This window comes from Cucumis sativus, chromosome 3 (genome assembly GCF_000004075.3).
Source record: "Cucumis sativus cultivar 9930 chromosome 3, Cucumber_9930_V3, whole genome shotgun sequence".
Classification (NCBI taxonomy): domain Eukaryota; kingdom Viridiplantae; phylum Streptophyta; class Magnoliopsida; order Cucurbitales; family Cucurbitaceae; genus Cucumis; species Cucumis sativus.
Window position 1 is genome coordinate 4,960,792 of NC_026657.2, and position 23,858 is coordinate 4,984,649.

Here is a 23,858-nt window from a genome sequence, read left to right on the forward strand (position 1 = left end):
ACTCCCTCGATAAAATGTGATGATGAAAAGGTTAATTCCCACCTCAAACAAAAGAGACACTGAAACTAAAACTAGTGGATAATGAAAAAAAAAAAGGAAATATGGTGCATCCAACTGTTGAAGATTACGTTGGCAATATATAATTTCTAAGGCAATACGTGGTTTGGCCAATGGTCTTGCATATAGTCTTAACATTCCAGTTTTAACCTTAGAAATTTGTTCTACCAATTCTATCCTTAATTATGGAATCTTTTAGAGTTGTCGGTTTTCTTTATTAAATAAATCGATATTGATAATTGTGCAATCATAGTACTTTTCGTTTTTCATACAATTAGCTGCAAAGCTTCGTTGAGCAAAAGTTATTATTCGTACGACAAATGAGTTCATAGTATTTTGCTCATGTTCATTGTGCTCCGCTGAAAGTTCAACTTTTGTTTGCAAGAGCATATTGGTACAGGGGAACCCTAAACCTATGTCATCAAGGAGGCCTTAGGGGAGCTTAAGACTTACAATAATTCTACAAAAAAAAGAAAGTTATTATTATTAATTTAAACAATATTAACTTTAGCTTGTTACCTAAAATATTTAGAATTTCAATGTAAGTACAATTTTGTTTAAATTTTTTTTTCACGATTCTAACTTTTTATTAACTTTACCATAAATAAATATTACAACAATTATTGTTAATTTGATTTAATTAACTTTAACTTTTTACCTGAAATATTTACAATTCAAATATAAGTACCAAAACATCATTGTTTTAAATAAAAAATAAACGACCGGGAATTGATCCCTCACCCCGATTTCAGCTTCCAAAAATGAAAACTAACTTGTTGCATAAACAACGCCGATGCGACGCTGCATTTGAGTGTTTTGGCACTCTGAAGGCTGAGCATGAACGTGCTTTTGTCAATATAGTGACGCTATACAATACTTATGAATATGATCCAAGCCGCATAGGATTCAAAAACTCCCATTTCAGCCGTTCCAACCTCAATTTCTATTTATTTTCTCATATGTTTTAGTTTGTTTATGATTTCAAACTTTTACTCATTGATGGACATGTCGATAATGGGATAAGGTATCATCTTCTAGCTTTGGTTTCAAGGAATTTTTCTTTATTTTAATTGTCATGGTCCACTCCAAAACACTATGTTCAATAAAGTGGAGACGTGACTGTCTAGACATTTTATGCGAGATTACCCACGAAGCAACACGTAGAACGCCTAGTAATCGAGAATAAAGAAAACCATAAAATTTTAGTGCGGAATGTAGACTTAGATAAAATATGGAAAGTTCATTGATATTATAAGTAGTAAAGGTACATTTAGTACTCTAAATAACAATCTTTACAAAACCATTAAACATAACTTAAAACAACACTTGGACTCTTCTCGCCTAGTTGCTATATATGTTATGCGAGTTGATAGTGGCCATTACCAAAATGATGTGTTCTCAAAATTCACAGTAGGTGATCATAGTTGCAAGTTCAACGTTGGATATTCTTCGCTACCTAAGGAAAACTAAAACAAAACGTTTGAAAGGTTAGAACAAAACGTGGATCTTTTATCAACACCTTCAATAAACCAAGTTTATCTTAACACATTACAGATATTTTACCAAATCCAGCGATATAAAATAATATGTAACCAATCATTATATGTATAAGTTTGAAACAATTATTCAAGGCATTAGGCGTCTTTCACCATTTCAGTTTTATCAACAATTCGTAAATAATAGAAACAATCACTTCCTTTCATTATTCATCAAATTGCATAGTATGTGTTTCGCATAGCATAGTCTTTTACGCTTAATTATTATGCTAGTTCAATTACATTTTCGAAGCATTTCCTCAGCTCAATCGTTCCTCACATTCTTTTGCCAAGTTGCAACTATATGGAGTAATCTCAACGCATTTAGCAAGTTTCATCAAATCTATTATACAATACACCTCTTTCCATGCTAGATCACTCAGCAAACAAAAGACATCCAGATCACACAGCTAGTATGAAGCATCCTCTTAAGATCACACAACATGAATAAAACATTTTATTTCAGTACACACAGCAAAGATAGAACATCTTATCCCAGATCACACAGTAAGAATAAGACATCTCATCGCATATGGTACAAAAGATCATTTGAATTCATCATTTTAAGTTATAACAAGTCTTATAAATTTTTTAAATACTCATTAATCTGTTTCATGACAAGTCTAATTCATTTGTAAAATCATGTGTAATTTAAGAATTGAAAATCATGGGAGAAGTCATATTGTTCATAACCTTGATAGAAATATAGTAATGATTTCATTACATTGAGAAATCGTTTTAGTTTTATAATACATTCGTGTAAGAACCACTCACATTCACAATAGCTAGTTGCTTCCCACGAGCTCCCTTGCATTTTTCAATCGAGTTCAGACTTGATTAGAATAAGACCTTGGAAATTCTTTCTAATTTCTTTTAAGTAAGTTCAAAGTAGAAGCAGCTTCAGAAGGATCAAAATTCACCTATTTATTGACTTTTTTGATGAAGTTTTCTATGTCAGAATGATTACATCTACTAGTGGTGAGAATTGGTTTAGTGTTAAGATGTCACATGTCTCTGTCAAATCTTTATATTGGATTTAGATTGAACAACAAGATCAAATCAGAGACCGAATTTTCTACACGAGGATGATAGCATTACTTCCCAATGAAGTAAGCTTATATCACAACAAGGATCCCCATGTAGTCTTTTCTCGTTGCATCACATAGGTTATCTCCGCCGCATTGAGTCTTAGTGTGTAAAGGCAGATTGTGATCAGGGTCTCATGTTAATTATCTTTATGAGAATTTTAAAAAAGTAAAATATTTTATTTTACTTTTAAGTTGTTACTTTAGTTAAACTCTATAGTTGTTACTTTGGTCAGACAAGTCTGTGGCAAGAGATTGAGAACTTTCATCGTGTTACTGAGGGGTAGTAGCAGCTAGGATTTGGCGAGAAGGGCTTGGTGTTTTAGATTTTTGGGGAGTTGGAGTTTAGATTTGTAAGGAGGACGATTGTGTTCTTAAGTGGGTGGTGGTCGTCGTTTTTTAGGGCAAAGCGAGATTGTGGTTTTGGTGGTTTGGACAACAAGTTAATGACTGCAAAAGGAAGAGGGTCCTTAGACTCCTTGGCTCTAAGTTTCTTTTCTCTCTTCTTGGATCCAAATGTCTCATCCTCACCTTTCCTCTATGATAACTTGTCGAAATAAAAGTTATTATAGCATTTTATGTAAATAATGAAGTCTTACTGCATAAGATTTGAACCAAACGCAAGGAAAAGTAGAAGACTCGATTAATTTGTGTATCACATACTGCAAAAAAAATTAATCCCTATTTTATCGCATTCAACTTATCTTATTGCAGGATTTTAGGCCAAAAGAAGTATAGTCCAATGATAGAACGTCATGCGAGGAGATACCCGCAACTAGCAAGGTGATGATCACAATAAGCTAGGCGATCTGAAGCACTAGCTGACAAAATTTGTTGGTGCGAATTTCAGAAAAAGGACAAAAGGATGTCTGCACAGCGTCGATGCTACTTTATCAAAATAATTAATTAGACATGGAATATCCTGTCACATCACTCCACGTCTATAAATAAAGACGTTTACTTTAGAATCAAGTGTGTAAAATTGGATCTCGGAAAGCAAGCAAATTTTTCCTTTCATCCTTTCTGTCTTAAAACTTTAGGTGAGAGCCTAGAATAAGAGAGAGAGAGATTTTTCCTACCATTTTCCCTCCTCACAATAGACAAAATTCAAAACCAAAAAATATGAGAAATCATATTTTAAGGCTCGATTCATTTGTTTGTATTCCATTTTGTATTTCTTTTGTATTAAGTTGTAATATTAACTCTATAGCCAAGAATCCTAAAGTTTTATTTATGATATTAATATATTTCTTCTACCATTCTCTAATTTCTCTTATGCTATTCACTTTGAATGCATTCAATTAGTTTATGAACAATGTAATTTGTGATTAATACTATAGAATCTTATTGTATATTTGGTAAGTTCTATTTAGCTAAACGCGGACATAAAAGCTTTGTTTTATTCGAGAGAAAAGACAATCGCACTGACAGTAATCACCTGACAAGTGAAAATCCATATTTAACTAAACGAACGATAAAGAGATCGTAGCAATGCAATCTCATCACCAAATTAATCCTTTGCCTAATTTGCCAAAATGTTCACATGTGTGGCAAAAGCACCGAAAGGATACTCGCCTTAATTTAGGATAAATTTCTTGTAATGCATACACACTAATTAGATACAAATCATAACTTAACTTTACGTATTTGGACCCCGAGAGGTGAGCAAGTATGACGAAAGCATTGAGACAACGCTCGCCTTAATTTTGAAGTTAATAAATGCTTTGTATTACCTCGAATTATTAATGCACAATACACTGCGATTGGATAGTTAAATATTCTTTCATTCCATTCTTGTTACATGAGTTCCCAATCCATTACACTTCATTGCCATGTTCGATCCTCTTGCACCGCCAATTACACCTTAGTGTATATAGTTAGGACAAACATATTGTGCATACTTACACTGTATAGAGTATATCACATAGGATTAATTGCACAATAGATTCAATTAGAACACTAATTCCTTGAGTTTGATCCTAGGCTTACCAGGAAACCTCTCTTCGCTTACACTTGGACGATTGAGAGAAAAACTTATACTGTATGCATATCATTTTGAAGTTACCAACGCATAGGTAGGACATACATCTTTTATTGCATCATTCTATCCTAGTTATCTATTAAGTCATTCACTTAGTGTCTAACATGACTTATCTATGTATGAATGTTTCTATGACAATTACTTAATGAGGACTCTGTAGTCATGCGATGAAGACGTACATACTGATTAATTCACATACAATGATGGTTACCAATGACTTATCGAATAAAGACACTAACAGATAACCTACCTTGCATACTCAAAATCCTGACAGAAATACCAACCAATGTGGTCAACCAAAAAATAGTTTATTGTTTTCTAAAGATAAAATAATGAATGTCAAATCGATATCAAAATAAATTGTAGGCTACGTGTTTGTTTCATTGATAACTATTATGACCACCATCTTTAGATATGTGTTCTTGCATTTTCCTTAGATTTAATTTCAATTAGTTCTCATTCAACAAAGCTTCTCATTGGATATTGTGCTACGAGTGAATTTTTAAGAAAAATCAATTAGTTCTCTACAGATCGACCTATTACTACTCTAATACTATGAAATTGGTATAAGAACGAAACTATTATTTGGTTTGATCAAAAGTCCTGACAACTTTTGGTCAAATCACATACATATATATACATATATCAGTCGAAGCACCATAGTGCTAGTATTTCAAATATTGAGGCACACAATCTTTTTCGGGTAACAGTTTTTTTTATTTTTTATGGTTGATGATCTCGAACTCCGTTTTAGCCTGGTTTTCAGTCCAGTGATTCATTCTAGCCTTTAAGATTCTAATACCTATAAAATCATAAAATAAACATATAAGAAGCATAGAACAAACAAAAGTTAAGTGAAATAATGATAGGTTATTTTAGTAACTACGAATCATATGGATATTTTTGTTCTTCTTTTGCCCTTTTTAAAGTACCATTTTGAAGTGGGGATCATTGTTAAATGATACATGATACATAACCCGCATGTGATACTAGAATTCAAACTTTTAAATTTGTAAAATTGCATATATTACTTGGGTTTTATAAGTGGTACCATTAGTTATTTTGACGAGACCTTACACCCAATAAGCCAACACAATCGTTTTGTCCTTTTAGATGATGAGCACTTGTTTTCTTTTCTTTCTTTTTTTTCTTCCAGTGGGATCATTGGTAGCTACATTGGACATTGGACCCAATTTTTTTCTTGAGGAACATACATACAATCACCTTTACTTTTCGTTGTTCATCCATAGGTGGTATAGATGGCGAAAATCGAAACTAAAATTATTTGACATGACATTGAAGTTTATGAAAAGGATATTTTTAATTGTCACACCTCACCTAAATTATGGTACTAAATCATATCATATCATAATACCCTAAGAAGTGGCTATATATACTTAGAAAATCATTTTTGGTCTATTTTGGCCCCTCAACCAAATTTAATTTACAATATTGTGTTTTGTTTTATGATGCAAGTTTTAATTGTATATATACTTAATAATTTAAAATTCATATATTCATGGACTATTTAAACAAAATGTATTAACTATGTAATTTTAGAATCAATATATGATGTATTAGCATCACAAATAAACTATTTGTTTTGTGTTTTCAAATTCTCACCTCCATATTATTTAAGAGATAAAAGAGTTTTGGTCTTTACTTATTTTAACAATTTAAATTCTAATTCATATTTATTGATGAAGAATAATATAATTTATTATTTCAACTATTTGTTGTACTAGAAAAATGAATGTAATCTCGAAAAGATCCATTATTACATACATTTTGTCTTCCTTATAGTTCTATTTGATGCATTTATTAAGAAACTTAGTGTTAAACAAATAATTTTGTTTGGAAAGAATAAAAGTAGAAAAAATAAGAAGAAAAAGAATAAGCAAATTAAGAGCCAAATACAGGGTCATTTTAGTAATAAAATATGTTTAAGAAAATATCTTTAAAAAAATATCTTCCCCTTAGAGAGGCTGAAATGAAAGTGTCAAATTCAATACCACGCTATAGATCAAACTCAAATAAACATTCCACATGGACTTGTTTGGAACGAGTTTAAAAAAGAAAAAATATTTAAAAAAGTGTATTCTCCTCTCTCTCACCTTTCTTTTAACGATACATTATTTCCAATATGAAATATACTGGTTGTTAACCGGAGTAATTTAACTTCGTTTGTGATTTACCCTACTTTCTTTGATATGTATTTTGAGGTAAATCTGATTTCAAATTATTATGTTTTATTATTTTACGTTGGTTTTTATTTAATTTACTTTGTATTAGTTTTGTACATCAGTGTTGTAATGTTCTTATATTATATGTGCTACTCGATTAATATAGTTAATCAAGTAGTTTGGCCCTCCAACTATTTTACCCTTTCATTTTCTTTTTCATTCTCTTAGGGTGTGTTTGGATTGATTTTTAAAGTGTTTAATTTTAAAATAATTTATTTTAAGATAAATTGAGGTGTTTGGCACCGGTTTAAAATAATTTTTAGAAAAATTAGATTATGAAATAAATCATTATACAGAAAAAGTATGCAACCAAATTTTAGAATAAATATTTATTTGGTGTTTAATGAGAAATCCCTTCCAAATGTATTTTTTCTTCCTCTATTTTTTATGTTCATTTTTACTATCTATTTTTCACTCTGTCGTTTTTTTTTTTTTTTTTGTTAATTTTCAAATAGGTTGAATATTCTTTCAATGTGTGTTCATATACATTTAAATATAGGGATTTGTAAATGTTTCTTTCTCAGCCAAATCTACTTCGCCATAACATATGTGAAAGAAATCATGAGTATGTCAATGAAGAACGTTTTGTTCGTTAAATAAAGATGAATTAAGAACGTGATCAAATTGTACATCTTTTTGTCCAATTGATATTATATTGTCTCGAAAAAAATATTTATCTTATTTATATTTTGCTGTTGGGAATCAAATATTTTTTTGTGCTTATGTATTTACCTTTCAAGTTATTTGTCCTTCTAAAATTGAATTGTCCAAGAAAATTAATAAAGAAAAATAAAATTAATGTTTTAAATAACTAAAAGATTAATAATTTTAAAACAACGTGTAATTAAATTTTAAATATATTTCTTAAAAAAATTAAAATATGTGTATTTATTTATGAAATTAGTTCATAATGTTTAATAATCTTTTATGGTAATTTGGCTCAAGTATAAACATTTGTTAGTATAGAACAAATTAAACACAATTTTATATATAAATATTTATAAAGATGTCAAACCATACATAAGCGTTTAGATTTTAAACTTATTTTGCAAAAAAATTTTTTTTAAAATGTATTGTTAAATAAATGTTTTTTTTAGGAAATCTAAACAAACCCTAAGTAAAATCTAAAATTTATTTTCAAAGAAACGGTTGAAAATAAATATAAAAGTCTGTTTTACAGAGAATGTGAGAGCATAAATTTGGAAATAAGGTATTAAAAGAAGATAAAGTTATATTTCATGTTTGTTTATATGTGTTTGGTGACGCGTTTAGAAATTTGATTCTAAGTTTTATAGTGTTTAAATGTTTGTAGGTTTATAAATCATAAAACTAGTCTTAATTATTAATTATTTAGTATGTTTTTGTTGACGACAAGTTATTATTAATTTGAGTGTAATTTATGTTTAAAAATAATTGATTAAATTGAAAAATATAATCACTAAATAAGATAAGGTTAGAGTTTAGTTTATAGTTTGACAAAATCTTATATATAGCTCTTTTTAATTTGAAAGCCTTCAACAAATAGTTTCTACAAACAAGAATATTGTCTATGATTTCTATCACACCAAAAAACTAAGTTCTAATTATAAGTCTAAGATAAAAACTAAGTTCTAATTATAAGTCTAAGATAAAGAAATTTTATCTTTTTAAAACGTGGTACTAAATTTGTAATTTAACTTAAAAATTTATAATATATTATATTAAAAAACAAGAATTGAATTTATAACATCACATAATTGTATTTTTAAATGTTTGTATACGTATTTTTCAACTTTTTAAAATGTAAAACATAAAATTTAAATCAAAATGTTAAGAAGTTTTCAAATTTTGTTTAAAGAATCCAAAAATTGTTTAATAGAATCCTGATTGGTTGTGGAACTACGTCTTAAAATTTTGCACTTGTTTGTGGCCATAACTTAGTATTATTACTTCCAATTATCAGTTATCAAACTCCATGAAATTGGGAGATTCGAAACTTCTGACGCAAAACGAATAGAATTATGCATCGCCACAAACTTTGTTAACAAACTCTTTTGAAGGGCACAATTCAGTTTCAGTCTGTCTTAAACCCAACCACTGTAAATGTGAGATTTTAAACTATTAGTCCAGCAAGTCATGAAGGGCTAGAGTTTTTGTGGCTATAACTTGTGCACATGTATATAAGGATATGGCAGCATCAATCTACAGTGTAGAGTAGTACGTAAATATATATATGGTTGCTACTCATGTGATGTGCAGTCTGACGCCTTTCCCTCTTTTCTTTGTTTTCTCATATGGACCTTTTAGTCGTTCAATAATTTCGTGATGGAATTAAGATTTTCATATAAAGATACTATCTCGACAATAATATTTTGCTATGTGTTGCAACGTTGTGATCACAACGTGGAGCAGATGCTAACCTCCCACGTCCCACCCTATAGGGTGTGTTTCGAGGTAAAAGGTTTGGATTTTCCACCAATCAATTTAGGGTGTTGTTGGTCACTTGCTTTCAATTAAAACTAGTCTTATTTAATTGCCAAAGATAGGTTTGGGGTCCTTGAGTGTGGGAAAAGGTGACAATATCTTTTCAAAATGTTCTACTCTATTGTCTAATATTATAATAAAAAAAATTGTTGACCAGCAAGAAATGAGACTTCCAAATTTATAAATAGATTCTACAAATTTTTAATATAGGAGTGGAGATTTGACATCTTGTCCACAGATACATATAGGTTCAGTTGAGCTAAGTTCATATTTTACAATTTCTACAAATTTTAAAAACTCTAAATTACAAACTTTTAATTCAACTCATTAAACTTGAACACAGTAACTAATTTAATTTTGATAAAGTGACTTATTTCAATCTAATTATAATTATAACACTTAACATTTAAAAAAGTAATATTATATTATTGATCTATAGATAGTAATATTCGTAAAAAAAAAAAGTAAAGCTTTAAGAATATTATTGATGAATATCGTGTTTTTTTAGACTCAAACGAGACTTTGATTTTCGTGCTTCGTAGGAAATAATTTTTTCTTCATGGGCAATGCTCATAAAGATATAATTTTTTTATGGGACTTTGTCACGAACTTATCCTAAACCCAAAATTATAATTTTTTGTCTTGATGGGCAATGCTCATCAAGATATCATTTTTCTTGATGGCTCTTGGCCATGATTTTTTTTTTTTTTTTTTGTCCATCAAGAAATCCTAAACCCATCAAGAAAGTCAAAAAAATATATTAATTTTTTTTCAATGATGATCATTGCAAACCAAGAAAATTCATTCCTTGACAAACCTCGTCCATCAAGAAAACCTATCTAACTTGATCGACATTACCAGTTAACTAATATATTATCTTTGATGTTTAATGTCCATCGAGAAATAGTTTTATTATACATCGATGACTATTTTTTTGGGGTTTGTGAACCATCAACAAAACTAAAAAAACTTTAGCATCAAGAAAATAAAAAATCTAAAGCTAACAGCGACCATCGGTTCATATAAACCTATTGCAGTCAAATCTTTCCAATAATAGGCATAAACATAACATACAAAATCATCCAACAATGTCCACAATTACATACTCAGTTCAATATGTAAATCTACACAATTTCAGCCAAATCATCACATTAGGCCATCAATGCATTTTAATTTTGTGCATGACAAATAATCAATCGATATAGTACAATTCAACCTTAATTTGAGGATACGCTAGTAGAAATATCTTACCTTAAGATTAGCTAAAGTTCCCTAATTGAAAATAACCTTCTAAATGAATCGATCCTAAACATAAGGAAAATAATTAAAAATTTTACTTAATAAAATTATTGATTATGCGCAAACAGCAATCCATGATAGACATACTTTTCACAGTAAGCATAGACAATTAGCCTAATCCAATAGCTACTCTTCACAGTTTAATAGTAAGCTTAGGCTATATAGGTAATTCACAATCACAAACATATCACATGTCATGCATATAGTTGAATCATCATTATCACACGATAATTCAACCATCAATTGGAGATCTAGTAGTAGAACTCTTATCATAGGTTAGGCTAAGTTCCTTGCTGCAAACAAAACTACAATTTCACTTATGCATTCATCTGTTTTTGTTGTCTTATGCAAAACTCAATTGTAAATGCATCATTCTAGGTTCTCATTTTGCAACTAATGATGGGCAACTAGGTTGGAGTTATGCAATAAAAGGTGCACACTCTTCCTATTCGTTGCTTCATACACAATGATTCAGATTAGTACAAGTTTTCTTTATGTTTGCCCAAGTGTAAGTGAAGCGAGAGGTTTTTTGGGTATGTTAGGATCGAACGCATAGAATTTCTATCAAAACTTACTTATAACGGTATAAGTATAAAACTATACTAATCTACTTATTTACACATAAGATTTTGTAGAGAGAAATGAAATGGAATGATTATGGAATGCAAACTAACTTGCTTTAAGAGAGGTGAAGAAAAGTCTTAGTATTCTAGGTTATCTAAGCTATGTGGCATGCCCTTAATGCGATATAGATCACTTGACCATCTTATATTTAAGGTGAGGAACCTTTTGGCACCTAAACACCACACTGTTCTCCTTTCGAGACACAAATGATTCGAGTCAAAATGCCAGGATGAAGTTTAATTTGTTTTCAAACTCCCTTCTGTATGTGTTTAATCATGTCCTTGCTACTTACTCTCTTCAGCAGCTGGCGACAAACCCTGACCAAACGATTGAGTCAAGCTCAGGTAAACACAATGAGACTTAGCTTATAACCACATAATCCTTATCAAGGACAAAAACATAAACTTAAACTACTTAGAATGTACATCAACAAGATGGGAAGTAAATAAATGAAAGAGAGACAATGAATAAAAATGCATTGTATTGATAATGTAGGTCTCTCGGTCATGAAGATAAAAATATTCATACAATTCATCATAAAGTTCAAAAATTAAAAGAAAAGATGTGTCGAGTCGCATAATCCATTATCATGGATTCCTTGGCTCTTTTACAAGTTAGGGAAAATGGTGAGGAAACTTCTTTCTCTCTAATCTCTTTCTAAGCTCTCACTCAGATGCTAATCAGATAAAGGGTGGAGGAAGAAATACTATACTACAAATGGTGAATGATTCTAAAACTTGTCCTTCATTGGCTTTCTTAAGGGATGACCTCATTTGTTGATTTCTTCATGGTGGAGTTGGGCTTCTTTTAGAGGCATACTTTTAAGCGGAAAATTAAATGCTCATGTTGCACTTCCATCCTTGCCTACGCTGCACAAATGTCCTTGCCTATAAATGGCAGCGCAAAAAGTAGCAGTTTCATGTCACATCAGCCCTAACTACTACTCTTGTTTTCTAGCAAATCATCTCGCCTTGCAACTCGTGAATTGTCAAGCTTTTTATCATGGAGTTCATGCGTGCGATCCTCATTTCATTTTTTCTTTTTATCATCCTGTGTGTAAAAACATCTGAAAGCATAGTTAATCAAGTGAGATGACTTATATAAAGTGCATTCTCTTGACATTATAATTTTGCACTAAAAGTTATGCGTTTTGATCATTTATCTTGCAATTTGACTCCATTGATCTACGTAAAAGGCCACAATAACTTGTATTTCTACAAGTTATCATACATAAAAAAAATTAAATTAATAGTTTTTGCCAATAAATTACTAATTTAATTACGTTAGCTTACCAAACATACCCAAGTGGAGGTTAAAAAATCCTTTATCTAAATCTTGATGAGAAAATTCACCATACAAATCCTCAAACTTTCCAAAGTCATGCAACCAAAATCAATTCCAATAATAAACTTATTTAGAGTCTCAACTAACCTTTAAGAGGTATTAAAATCCCACAAAAAGAACTGATAACACTCACCTAATTCACCAATCTTAACCAAAATCGGTGAGCGACAGCAATAGAGAGCAGCGTCGATAGACAACAAACAATTATCTATGACGAGGTTGGATGAAGAAGAAAATGACGTCGAAGAATAATGTAGAGGAAATGAGGGAGAGAGAGTCGGTGACTGGGGTACTTTGAGGAAGAAGATGAATAGGTTTTGTCATGTCATACACAACAAATGCACAAGCCCTAATTTATAACGAAATAGTAATGAAATTAATAGTACTTTAATATTATTTAATTCATTTTCTTTAAATAAACATATATAATAAATATATCTAAATCCCTCCTCTCTTAATTAATTTTATCATCTTTTCCCACCAACTAGTTCCAATTTATAACTAGGTTAATTTACACAAATATAAAAAAACTTCAAATATTTATGACCTGTCTAACAAAATCAAAAAGTCCATGAAGTTGGTAGAAATTTTTCATAAATTTCATATTTGCCCTTGATATTGTGGATGATTTTTCTCACTTATCTTTCTTCTTCTTTCATTCTTTCTTCATCTTCTCTTTATTTCTTACATGCCGTCTTCTAGAATATCAAGATTATTTAAGTATCACTTTGATATGATTTAAATGATTGCTTACTTAATCAACACGATTATTTAGCATGGTTAACATATTTGAAGCATTTTTTCCATCATTAAACAGCACTACACGATCTGTGTATCATTTTCTACACGATTGTGTATCATTTCCTACAAGATTGTGTATCATTTCCTACACGATCACATATCATGATTGTTTAGAAGAAGAATTACACGAAGCATTTTTCTCATCATTAAAAAGAATTACACGATCGTGTATCATTTTCTATACTATCACATATCATGATCATTTAGAAAAAGAGAATTAGATATCATGACTATTCGCGTGTTGATTGAAATATTTTTTGTATTTTTCATTGTGGGTCTGTGGACTTTTTTCATTTTTCAAAATTGTTCTATAAAATGTATATATTTTGTCAGTTTGTTGTAATTTTAAAAAAACCCTTTATAACTATCAATTTTTCACTTCTTAATTATATAACCAAAACTTTATAATTAATAACATTCTTCATCAAATTTCAGAATCTTTAATTAAATATACATACTCATATAAATATATACTTAATTAACCCAACACATTGTCCCAAATAAATTCTTTAGCTTTCAATTCCAATTAATCTAACACCCACAATAATCTAATAATCTAATCATGAATTGTTCTAGATAACTAAGCAACAAAATTATCTTAAATTTTTGGAGTGTTACACATATACTATTCAAATCTATAAAGAGAGAAAATATTTACCTAGAGAGATGAGGTATTTGACAATCTTAATTCCATCATGGATTGACATGATAGTTGATAGTTAAAGTGGTGTCTCATGTGGATCAACCAATATTGTTGTGGTAAAGTATGAGTTAATTTTTACGTAGGTGCAAAACCTTCCAAAAGAAAATTGTAATTTGTGTTGTAAAGCTAGGTGAAAATCGAATTGAAGCTTTGTTTACAAAATTCAAATTTGATTGAAATTGAAATTCTTTCAAAATGTTGGGATTAAAGCTAAAATAAAAATCATTAATGAAAAATCAAAATTCATATTGTTTTTGGAAATGAAAATGATTTAAATTTCATTTTAATCCAATTGAATTTATTGAGTGAATTCAAATAAAGACAAATTTGAAATATTTTGGAACTTGAGGGAAATTTTAATTCATTGAAAGTTTTAAACTAAAAAATCAATAATAATAATAATAATAATAGGAAATTCATGAAAATTCAAATTTAAATAAATTATTTTTAAAATTATCAAAAATCAATCCAAACACAAATGTGAGAGTTGTTGAAAAACGAAAGTGGAGGGGAAGTTGAGTTTTTTTGTGTGAATTCAAGAAAAAGAGAGGAGGGGGAAGGAAGAATTAAGTTGGAAGAAGAAGAGGGGAGGTTTTGGGAAATGGGTAGAGAGTGAACAAAAAGAAGAATATAATATAAAAGATAAAAATAATAATAACAAATAATAAAACAAAAAAAGAAGAAGAATTAAAATAATAATAAAGAACATTTTTAAATATAGTAAAATAAATTAAAATATTTATTAGCTATAACAAAATTTTGGGTTCTATTAATGATAGTCTTCTATCAGTATAACATATAATGACAATCAGTGATAGAATTTGCTATAGGTTGTAAATATTTTGTATTTCTAAATTTTTTTTATAATAATAACTAAAGTAAATAAATAATAAATTTAAAAAGAAATTGTAATAAATAGAACCTTACATCAAATAATTACACTTCATACAAAAATCAAGTTTAATAAATTTTGTATTAATGGTTTTGTTTTAGGAGAATTTTCAAAATTAGTAAATTTTGCAAAATATTTACAACCTATAACAAATTCTATCATTGAGAATCACTGATATGTTATAGTGATAAAAAATTATCATTGATAGAATGCAAAATTTTGTTATAACTTGTAAATAATTTAATTTATTTTGCTATTTTTAAAAATTTCTCTTTGCCTCATAGAGTGTAAATAGTTTATCAACTTTTTTTATTTTTAAAACACCCTAAAATAAAAAGAATAAGAAAAATTGTAAAAAGAATAATAATTTGACAAAATATTTATAACATAAAGCAAAATTTTCAAATGATATCCAATTATGACATTGATAGATAGTGATAGAAGTCTATCAGTAGCTACCATTGATAGAATCCAAAATTTTGTTATAGCTTGTAAATATTTTAATTTAGTTTGTTATTTTTAAAAATGTCCCAAATAGTAATAATAATAATACTAATAGTAACAATAAAATAAAATAAAGATAAACTGACAAAACACGATTGTCTATCAATAATAGACACCAATATCGCACGCTTCCACCCGAAAAGCGTCCTCTACGTACCAAGTGTGGACATGATCACTTGGACGAACAGACGTTTCAAGGTGAAATGCCTGAATAATCTAGGTATTTCTTTAAACTTAACTTCAACCTTAGGTGTGATCATGGTGGTGAATATTTCTAGTGTGCAATAGGCCATCAGAAGATATAAAACATTAGTAGTCCTTTTATTCACAATCTTATTACAACACAAACGTACATCTTATATGTTGAATGATTACAAGACTTAATCTAACTACTTCTACGCAAGAGAGCAAGTACTTAGGAGTAGTCTCCTTTTGTCTCACCTGATGACACTTTTTCGCTTAACCTTGGAAAGGAAAACTTAAAATATAATGTCACGCCCTGTCCCAAAAGTTACCTTTATGCGATCAAGTGGAGGCGTGACTCCAAGAAAGTCAACACGTATCACATTGTGTGATAAACTCTAATGCCTAGTAAGCGGAACAACTTCAATTAGTCCAACTTCAAACAACTCAACTTAGATGAACATAAGGCAGCTGAATAACTTAAACAACCAACCTAATTCACTTAGCTTTACTTAAGCTTTTTAACAAATAAGCAATAAACACCAAACAATCAAATAGAATAAGCACAACTTCTTTTTATTAAGTTAACATTTTACACCACAATACAAACATAATATCATGCATTTCACATCTAACAGTTACTCACTTGATAGGAATAACAACACTTTGTAAAATTCTTAGAATAACAACCTTTCTTTAATTCCTTCCCAAGACTTATTTTTACTTATCCTTTTAATCTGCTTAGTCATCACTTAAGTCTCCCTTAGCTTGCCACATTCTACTTTCACTTTACAAATGGCAGCTTGTAAATGTGCAGACCATGCGTCCATCGTCAACTCAAGAATATTATACACTTTCTTGAAATTATAACCTTATCTTTTCGGAAGGCTAAACTTTTTTCTTGCCTTCTTCATCTCGCGACAGGCAACAAACGGCAACTTCTTTTACTTGACTTCACTTTAAGTTACCACAATAGAACGCCCAACTCTTAGCATTGAATTCATACTTCTTACTGCCTCACCAAGCTTCAATGTGTACTTTCTTCACGAAACGCCTCTTATTCACATTAGCCAAAAACAATCCTTTTATCAAGGCTTGTTTTCAACAGAACTACCTTTTCTCGAATATAGTCCTTACATATAAGCTCATAGCTTGGTGAGTGACAAGGATTAAAAAAAAAATTTCAGAAAATACAATTACATACAATAAAAGCTTTATCTTATTTTGAGAAATGTTTTAACACCTCACTACGTGATAAACAACACAATAATCACATTAGCCTTTACTTATTCCTATTACCTGGATATTGAACTTCTTCATCGCAATGACTACTGTGATGATTATAACTTCAACATCAGCTTCTCTACGACGAACCCTCATTCAAGACCAGTTGCTTCGACGATTGACTTGAACACGAATCACTAAACGACTTTAGCAAATCTTATACCAAGCAGACGACTGAAGGCGCATGACAGAATTTTCTCTTATGTGGACATAATAACTAGTTTTTTTTTATCGAGAATAAGAATAATGGTTTTGTATACATACAAGCATGACAACATTACAACTTCACAAACCTAGACATACTTCAAATTAGTCATGTTCTTTTATACGTGTATATGAGATTGTAGCATGAGCATATCTATAATGAAGTTTTTTCCTCCTGTCGTTCTGGTTCTGTAATGAAGTTTCACCTTTTTTTCTCTAATAGAACTTCCACTCAAGTAAACACATAAAATAATTCATCTTCAAACCTATTTATACTATCATAAAATTAGGTTAGTTAACATTACACTGCTCCTAATCTTGACAGCTTCTACTTAGTGCGTTACATGTATTAAGTTTAGTATATCCTTCTTAACACATGTTTAACTTCAACTTAATCAATTTTTAGCCGATGAATTAAACTCCTCCTTGCGTAGTTCGTCACTTGATAATTGGTTAAATGCTCGTTGCCACCTTTTCTTCTTGTGTTATCCTGTTGTATTGCGTTGTCTTTCTTCACAATGCGTTGTCTGATTCCTTCGCCTTTGTCCATTTCCTCTCATTATCTCCAAACGACTACTTAAGCTTAATTATGCCAACTTTTAAAAATTAATTACAAGAAACTCATTTATTAGGATGCGGGTTTCACAAGTGTTAGATAATAATAGTCTATCAATGTCTATTATAATCATCTATCTATGATATTTTGTTATATTTGTAAATATTTTAATTCAAATACAACAAACTTTTACTATCTATTTTGTTTTTATAAAATGAAAAAAAAATCAAAAACATAAATTTTGTTTTTATAAAACAGAAAACAAAATAATTACCACACGTATATGTTTATTTTTAATAAACGAAAATTAGAAAACAGAATTTTAGAAACAAAAAAAAATGAAAGGATTATTAAACGAGGTCATACAGATTTTAAAATTTTGTTTTTTTTTTTTATAGAATTAGGCTAAAATTCAACTCATTGTAAAAAATAGGAAAAAATAGGCTTAATTTTTTTAAAAACAAATATTAATTACTCAAGGCCTATTTTTATTTTATAAAATTTGAAAAAAATTAGGTACCAAAAACAGGAGTTTTAGATGTAAAATTTGTCAATTTTCAAAAATAAAACTCAAATAGAAAACAAAATGGTTATCAAATAGAGTATTCATTCTAATATTTTTTTTAATTTAATTGAAATCATACATATGTAAGTTTACAATTACTCGCATGTTTACACGCACAATTTTTCTGTCATTATTAATGATATAGCAATTTATGATTTACAACATATTTTATGGAACTATCCATTCATTTTGAAATGTCTATTTCCAAATTGTGCAATGTTTATTATGTAACTTGAACAAAACTATAGAACGCTGAGATAAAAGAGTCACAACCTATAATTAGATAGGGTTAAAGGGTAACAGATTGATCTTCTTCTTCTTTCTAATGTGATCTGTAAGCTAATATTTCAAAAAAATAATGAAACTAATATACAGGCGAAAAATAATTAAAACAAGAATCCTATGTTCATAGAAACCACTAAAGAAAAGGGAAAAAAACCCTATTGGTTGAAATAATACTTCACTGCCTTTAGATTATATTGTACCATCTTTAATTTGACCTCACGTAAATCTCTGATCATAAGTAACAGGTATGTGAAAAAAATTCTTATAATTGAAGAGGGATGGATAGAGTGTTTTAAGTTATCTACAAAATATGATCAGTCCAGTTATCTCATATGTCAAAAATATTCGAGAAAGTCGTTAGCTTCAAACTTATGTCTTTGTTTTAATTAAAATCATTCTGGTTAGAAATACTTTGAAGTTTAGGTGTCTGTAACCGTAGTTAAATTCCCTTTTGTATACTCTAGTCTAAGAGAGGAAAAAAAGAGGTAAGTAGTCAAGAGATTAAAAAGTGATTTTGTAATTTGAGATCGGGAAAAGTGATATATTTTATATGGAAGGAAATTTTCTAGTTCTTGTTTTTTTCTTTGGTTCAAAGTTTTTTCACTTTAATTCTTGTGTTTTTCGTTTTTATTATTTTCTTTTAATTTCTCTGTTACTTTTCTACTTATTCATATTGTAGAAGTGGAAGGTTTTTTCCAATGCAACAGGTGAGTACAGAGCAAATGTTATAGAAAGAAAAGAATGGTACAAAATACTCTTCACACCAATATTTTATACAATAATTCATAACAATACACACGATAAACCTCATGGATGAAAATGGCAAGAAAACTAGCTTATTTTAATCTCTTTGCACTACCTATATTCATTCATTGGTCAAAAGAGAGTTCTTGCCATTTAATTTCAAGCAAGATGGGCTTCAAGTTCATTTAACAAGGCAGTGGGTCAACAAGAAGAGATTTAATAAGAAACTTTGTTCTACTCTTTGCATTTGTGTATCCATCTTCATCCAAATAAAGCAAGTTCATAACTCTTGAAAAATTGAGTACACGCATTAGAACAGGCAATGGTACATTAAATGGGCGATAAAATGCTTCATTTGTATCCTTCCATGCATCAACCACTTCCTTATGAAGTTCAACACAAGCTTCTTCTTCTGAACAATCATATTGCTCCATGTACGATTCAACGGCAGAAGCTACATGCTCCCTTTCTTGTTCAAACTGAAAATAATAATAATAATAATAAATTCAGGAATGGATTATATTCCACATGAAATATTCCGTTTGGCCGATTTAATGGGTTTTGATATCATATTAAATACATATAAAATTTCATCTTAAAACCTAAGTGAAAATGTAAAGAGTGACCAGAGAATATATATACACACACCTTGTGGGAAGCGATGTCGTCCATGAGTCTACAAATGATAGTTGAGGCTTTAATAATTTGAGGTCCATTGGAAAGCCATTGAAGAACCTCGTTTGTTACAATGTGATCACCCAATCCAAGAAAAGAAATGGATATAAGCAAGGTATAGCCTGTGGTATTTAATGCCAATTCCATGTACTCCTTAAAGCTTGGTTTATACTTTTTATTTAACCATTTAGCTTCTTCAAAATAGGATTCAGATAACTTTTTTATCTGTAACAATAAATTATATATAATAATTTAGAACACATGAATTAGAAAGAAAAAAACAAAAACAGAGGGGTAGGAAATAGATAACAAAAAGAAGAAACTTTACTCCTCCTATTGCAACTTGAAGATGGAGAGAATTTTGATCCTTGCCAATCTCTTTGCTAATTTCCTCATAAACTTCAAACATTGCTACATAAAAAGGTTTCATGTACTCGGGAAGTGTATGCACCATGCTTCTATCCCACCTGAAAATTTTCACTTTCACATTTATTTTAAATTTTAATATTAGAAGTAAAATTTCTTTTACTTTTTTTCTTTCATTTTTCTTTTAATGATGTTTTCAATGAGCAGTAGTAGATAAATTGTATTAGAAAAATAGGTTTTTGATCTCTAATTGTTTCCATCTTTTAACGATCCAATTTGATTTAGTTTTCTAATTTGAATTTTGTAGCAAGTTAGACTGTAACTAGATTATATTACAATCTAGTCTTTTTATTTTGAATTATGTTGCAATTAAAAATCAAATGTCAATTCTTTATCTAAGTTTGATCCATAAAACTGGTTAGTGTGACAAATTTGTTCATAATATAATCGAGATAGATTAAGTCAATATACATAATAAAAATATGATACTTAGGTTTTATAGTTTGTTTAAAATAGAGACTAATTATTAATGATCACAAATTTAAAAGTCAAGATTGTCTTAAGCTAAGGTTTAGGTACTAAATTGTTGTTGCAAACTACTAGAACCAATTTTAATCTTTAATGATCTATATAGACCTAAACACTAAATGATTACAAACTAAAATAAAGTTTGGAATTAAGATCATTACTTAATTCTATGAAAAATTGAAGGACCATAAACATATTATTTTAAGCAGAAACTTTTATTAGTACTAGTCATCATGGGAATAATGAAATAAAATAACCTTTGAATTGCTGGGGCGAGGACTTGGAGTTCTTCAAATGTTCCATAGGCATCGTAAATATCATCTAAAATTGAAGAAATTGCAATTACTTTGGTTAACATTTTCCTCCCAACGTTGTATTGAGGTTCAAAGTATGCTCCCAACGTCCAAAAATAACACTCTACAATTCTATCTCTTGCAAAAGGGAACTTTGTTGGGACATCTAAATCCTTCCACCACCTACAAAAAAAAACAATATATATATATAATAAATCAATGAGCTGTCTAAGAATAACTAAAAAATAATTAACATGTAATACACACCTAAGTAAAAAAAAGTCAAAGCAGGATTTTACCCAATATGGAAGCATATAGTATGATAGTAGTACCTGCAGATTTCGCTTAGCTCCTTTTGATGAAGTTTTTGTAATATGTTGAAGTCTAGTTTAGAGAATTCAAGCAAAGTCTCACTGTGAGAAGGATGTTGCTGGTAAATTTGAAAATACTCTCTTGCCTTGATTCTTGGAACACATTTTCTAATAGGCAATTTCAATGCATTACTAACTTCAGATGCAAAATTTGGATTAATATTTGAGTAAAGATGAATATATGCTTTAAGATGTGTGGTTGTAAATTCAAGAGCTTCCTCAAGCAAAGCTTCTCCATGCCCCCTCATATGTGATGCTTCATATAGGCTCAATATTCCTCTTTCATCCTCAACCAATGACTCTTTAAATTTTCCATTCTTGTCCATGAACTTCAAAAATATATCTGTTTAATTTAAAATTGTGAAAAAAGAATGCATGATTAGTTAATTTATACTTAAACAGATACTTAATTTTGGGAAGTTTCTTTTAACTCTTTGCCCTTGGACATTAAAAAATGTTTAACATCCTGTTCAATGACCATATAGTTTTTTTAAAAAAATTGAGTGAGCACCCAGCATAAATCTGTCAACTAACAATTTCTTTTAAAATATAAACTTATTTTTATTTTTTCTTTCGGAAGGAGTATGCATGTGCTTAAATTACACCTAATCACTACTATTTTGATTCTTTTAATTGTTTTTTAAAAAATTGTGTATCTTTTCTCACAATTTATGGAGATAAATATAGTAAAATAAACTGAAAAAAAAAAAATGAAATCAATTAGATAACATGACAAAGTAATTATAAATAGATCATGCAAGTAATAACTAATTTTAAAAAATATTATATTTTAAGAACTAAAAAAAAAAAAAAAAATTATATCTGTGTATTTAACTTACCACATGAAATCCTATAACCTTGTTGCCTGAGAAGTCGAAATAGAAGAGCAGTAAAATGAAGATCGTCATCTTCACTATCTTTGTTACTCAATAGAAGGGAATTATTATAAGACACATATATATGTTCTAAGAATTGTTCAATCTCATCTTCAAAATGATAAGATACTCCCAGCCGTTGGATTGAATCAACCAAATTTAGATTTGCCAATGGATTTTCCATGGAAGCAGTCACCATCATCCTTATTTCTTCTTTCAACTTTTCAATTCTTTCTAATTCCATGCCATCATCTACTTTCTGAAATTAAAACAAAAACTCAAATTTATTAAAAATAATAAAAAACAATTAAATTAAATTTAAGCACAAACCATAAATGGCTAGTAACTAATTAAAATAAGGCAATAAATTAACTTATACCAATGCATCATCAAATGAAAGGAATTGTTCCTTCCAAATAGTAGGATGAAAATTTGCAAGAGAACGGTTAACATCAGAAATATCATTGGTTTTCATAATGGAAGCACGGAAATTTAAAACTTGAGAAGAAACTATTTCTAAATTCTCAAAGTGAAAAAGAAAAATGAAAAAGGTATTTGAGATCCTCTTCAGATTTGTATCTAATTGACTGGAGAGTTTGAACTATGGGTGAGCACTTTGTGATATTAAAGGATGCTTATTTATAGGCTACTTTTCATATGTATTTTGGTTAGTTCAGATTCTTATCACTTATTCAAAATAAAGAATTTGCATAAGCTACCACACATTTTTGTTGATGAGTTATAATATTTTATGTTACTTTTATCTACAAAGATTTTGACATATGAATAAGGAAATTAATATTGGCCACCCAACCATATTAGAGGTACCAAATGATTGCGATGTGTATGGGGGTGATGATATAAATGGTATTTTATTGATATTTTCATGAATACTATTCTTTTAAAAAAAATACTTTTAGATTTAGTATGAAAAAATTATAAATATTAGTGTGGCAATATGACATATGGAAAAAAGATAATTTTTATCTCTCTTTCTTCTTTCTCTCTCCTCCGTCTCTCTTCCAGTTCCATTTCCATTACCATATATTGTATCAACCAATCACAACGGAGAGTTTTAGTTATGTGGCTTCTCCTTCATCTCAGATAATGAAAATTTTGTTGGGATGGCACCACCGACACCCCAAATAAATAATCACAAAATGGAATACACAGAGACTTTAACTCTCTTTCGTGTGTTTTCTTGATACTTTGCAAACACCATATCAATCCTATTTATAGGATTGTCTAGATCCATGACTTGACATAACAATTTATTTTTTACTTAATTCATGAATGTATCTAATTCTAAATAATCTTGTCAAATATTCATCAATTAAT

At 29.3% G+C, this 23,858-nt stretch overlaps 1 protein-coding gene and 1 long non-coding RNA gene across 2 annotated transcripts; both read right to left on the reverse strand.

Annotated features, from left to right (window-relative positions):
- Window positions 1-11,865: 11,865 nt before the first annotated feature.
- LOC116402946 lies at window positions 11,866-13,004 on the reverse strand. Its single transcript, XR_004215652.1, has 2 exons — window positions 12,825-13,004; window positions 11,866-12,413 (listed from the first exon to the last, which is right to left on the reverse strand). It is a non-coding gene; the product is annotated as an uncharacterized LOC116402946 (long non-coding RNA).
- Window positions 13,005-19,398: 6,394 nt separating this feature from the next.
- LOC101211452 ((+)-gamma-cadinene synthase) lies at window positions 19,399-23,145 on the reverse strand. The gene is made up of 7 exons (XM_011652243.2): window positions 22,900-23,145; window positions 22,485-22,779; window positions 21,607-21,988; window positions 21,239-21,457; window positions 20,416-20,554; window positions 20,061-20,312; window positions 19,399-19,891 (listed from the first exon to the last, which is right to left on the reverse strand). Exons 1-7 carry the CDS (start codon window positions 22,993-22,995, stop codon window positions 19,598-19,600), a joined length of 1,677 nt encoding a protein of 558 aa, XP_011650545.2. The 5' UTR covers window positions 22,996-23,145; the 3' UTR covers window positions 19,399-19,597.
- Between the last annotated feature and the right edge of the window lie 713 nt (window positions 23,146-23,858).

What these genes read in the sequence shown, in the direction of transcription:
- LOC101211452 (XM_011652243.2), bottom strand. Translation starts at nt 22,995, where the DNA reads ATGAAAACCAATGATATTTCTGATGTTAACCGTTCTCTTGCAAATTTT. An exon ending in GAGCTAAGCGAAATCTGCAG is followed by an intron (nt 21,458 to 21,606) that starts GTACTACTATCA and finishes TTTTTTTTGTAG; the next exon opens with GTGGTGGAAGGATTTAGATG. An exon ending in CTCGCCCCAGCAATTCAAAG is followed by an intron (nt 20,555 to 21,238) that starts GTTATTTTATTT and finishes GAAAATTTTCAG; the next exon opens with GTGGGATAGAAGCATGGTGC.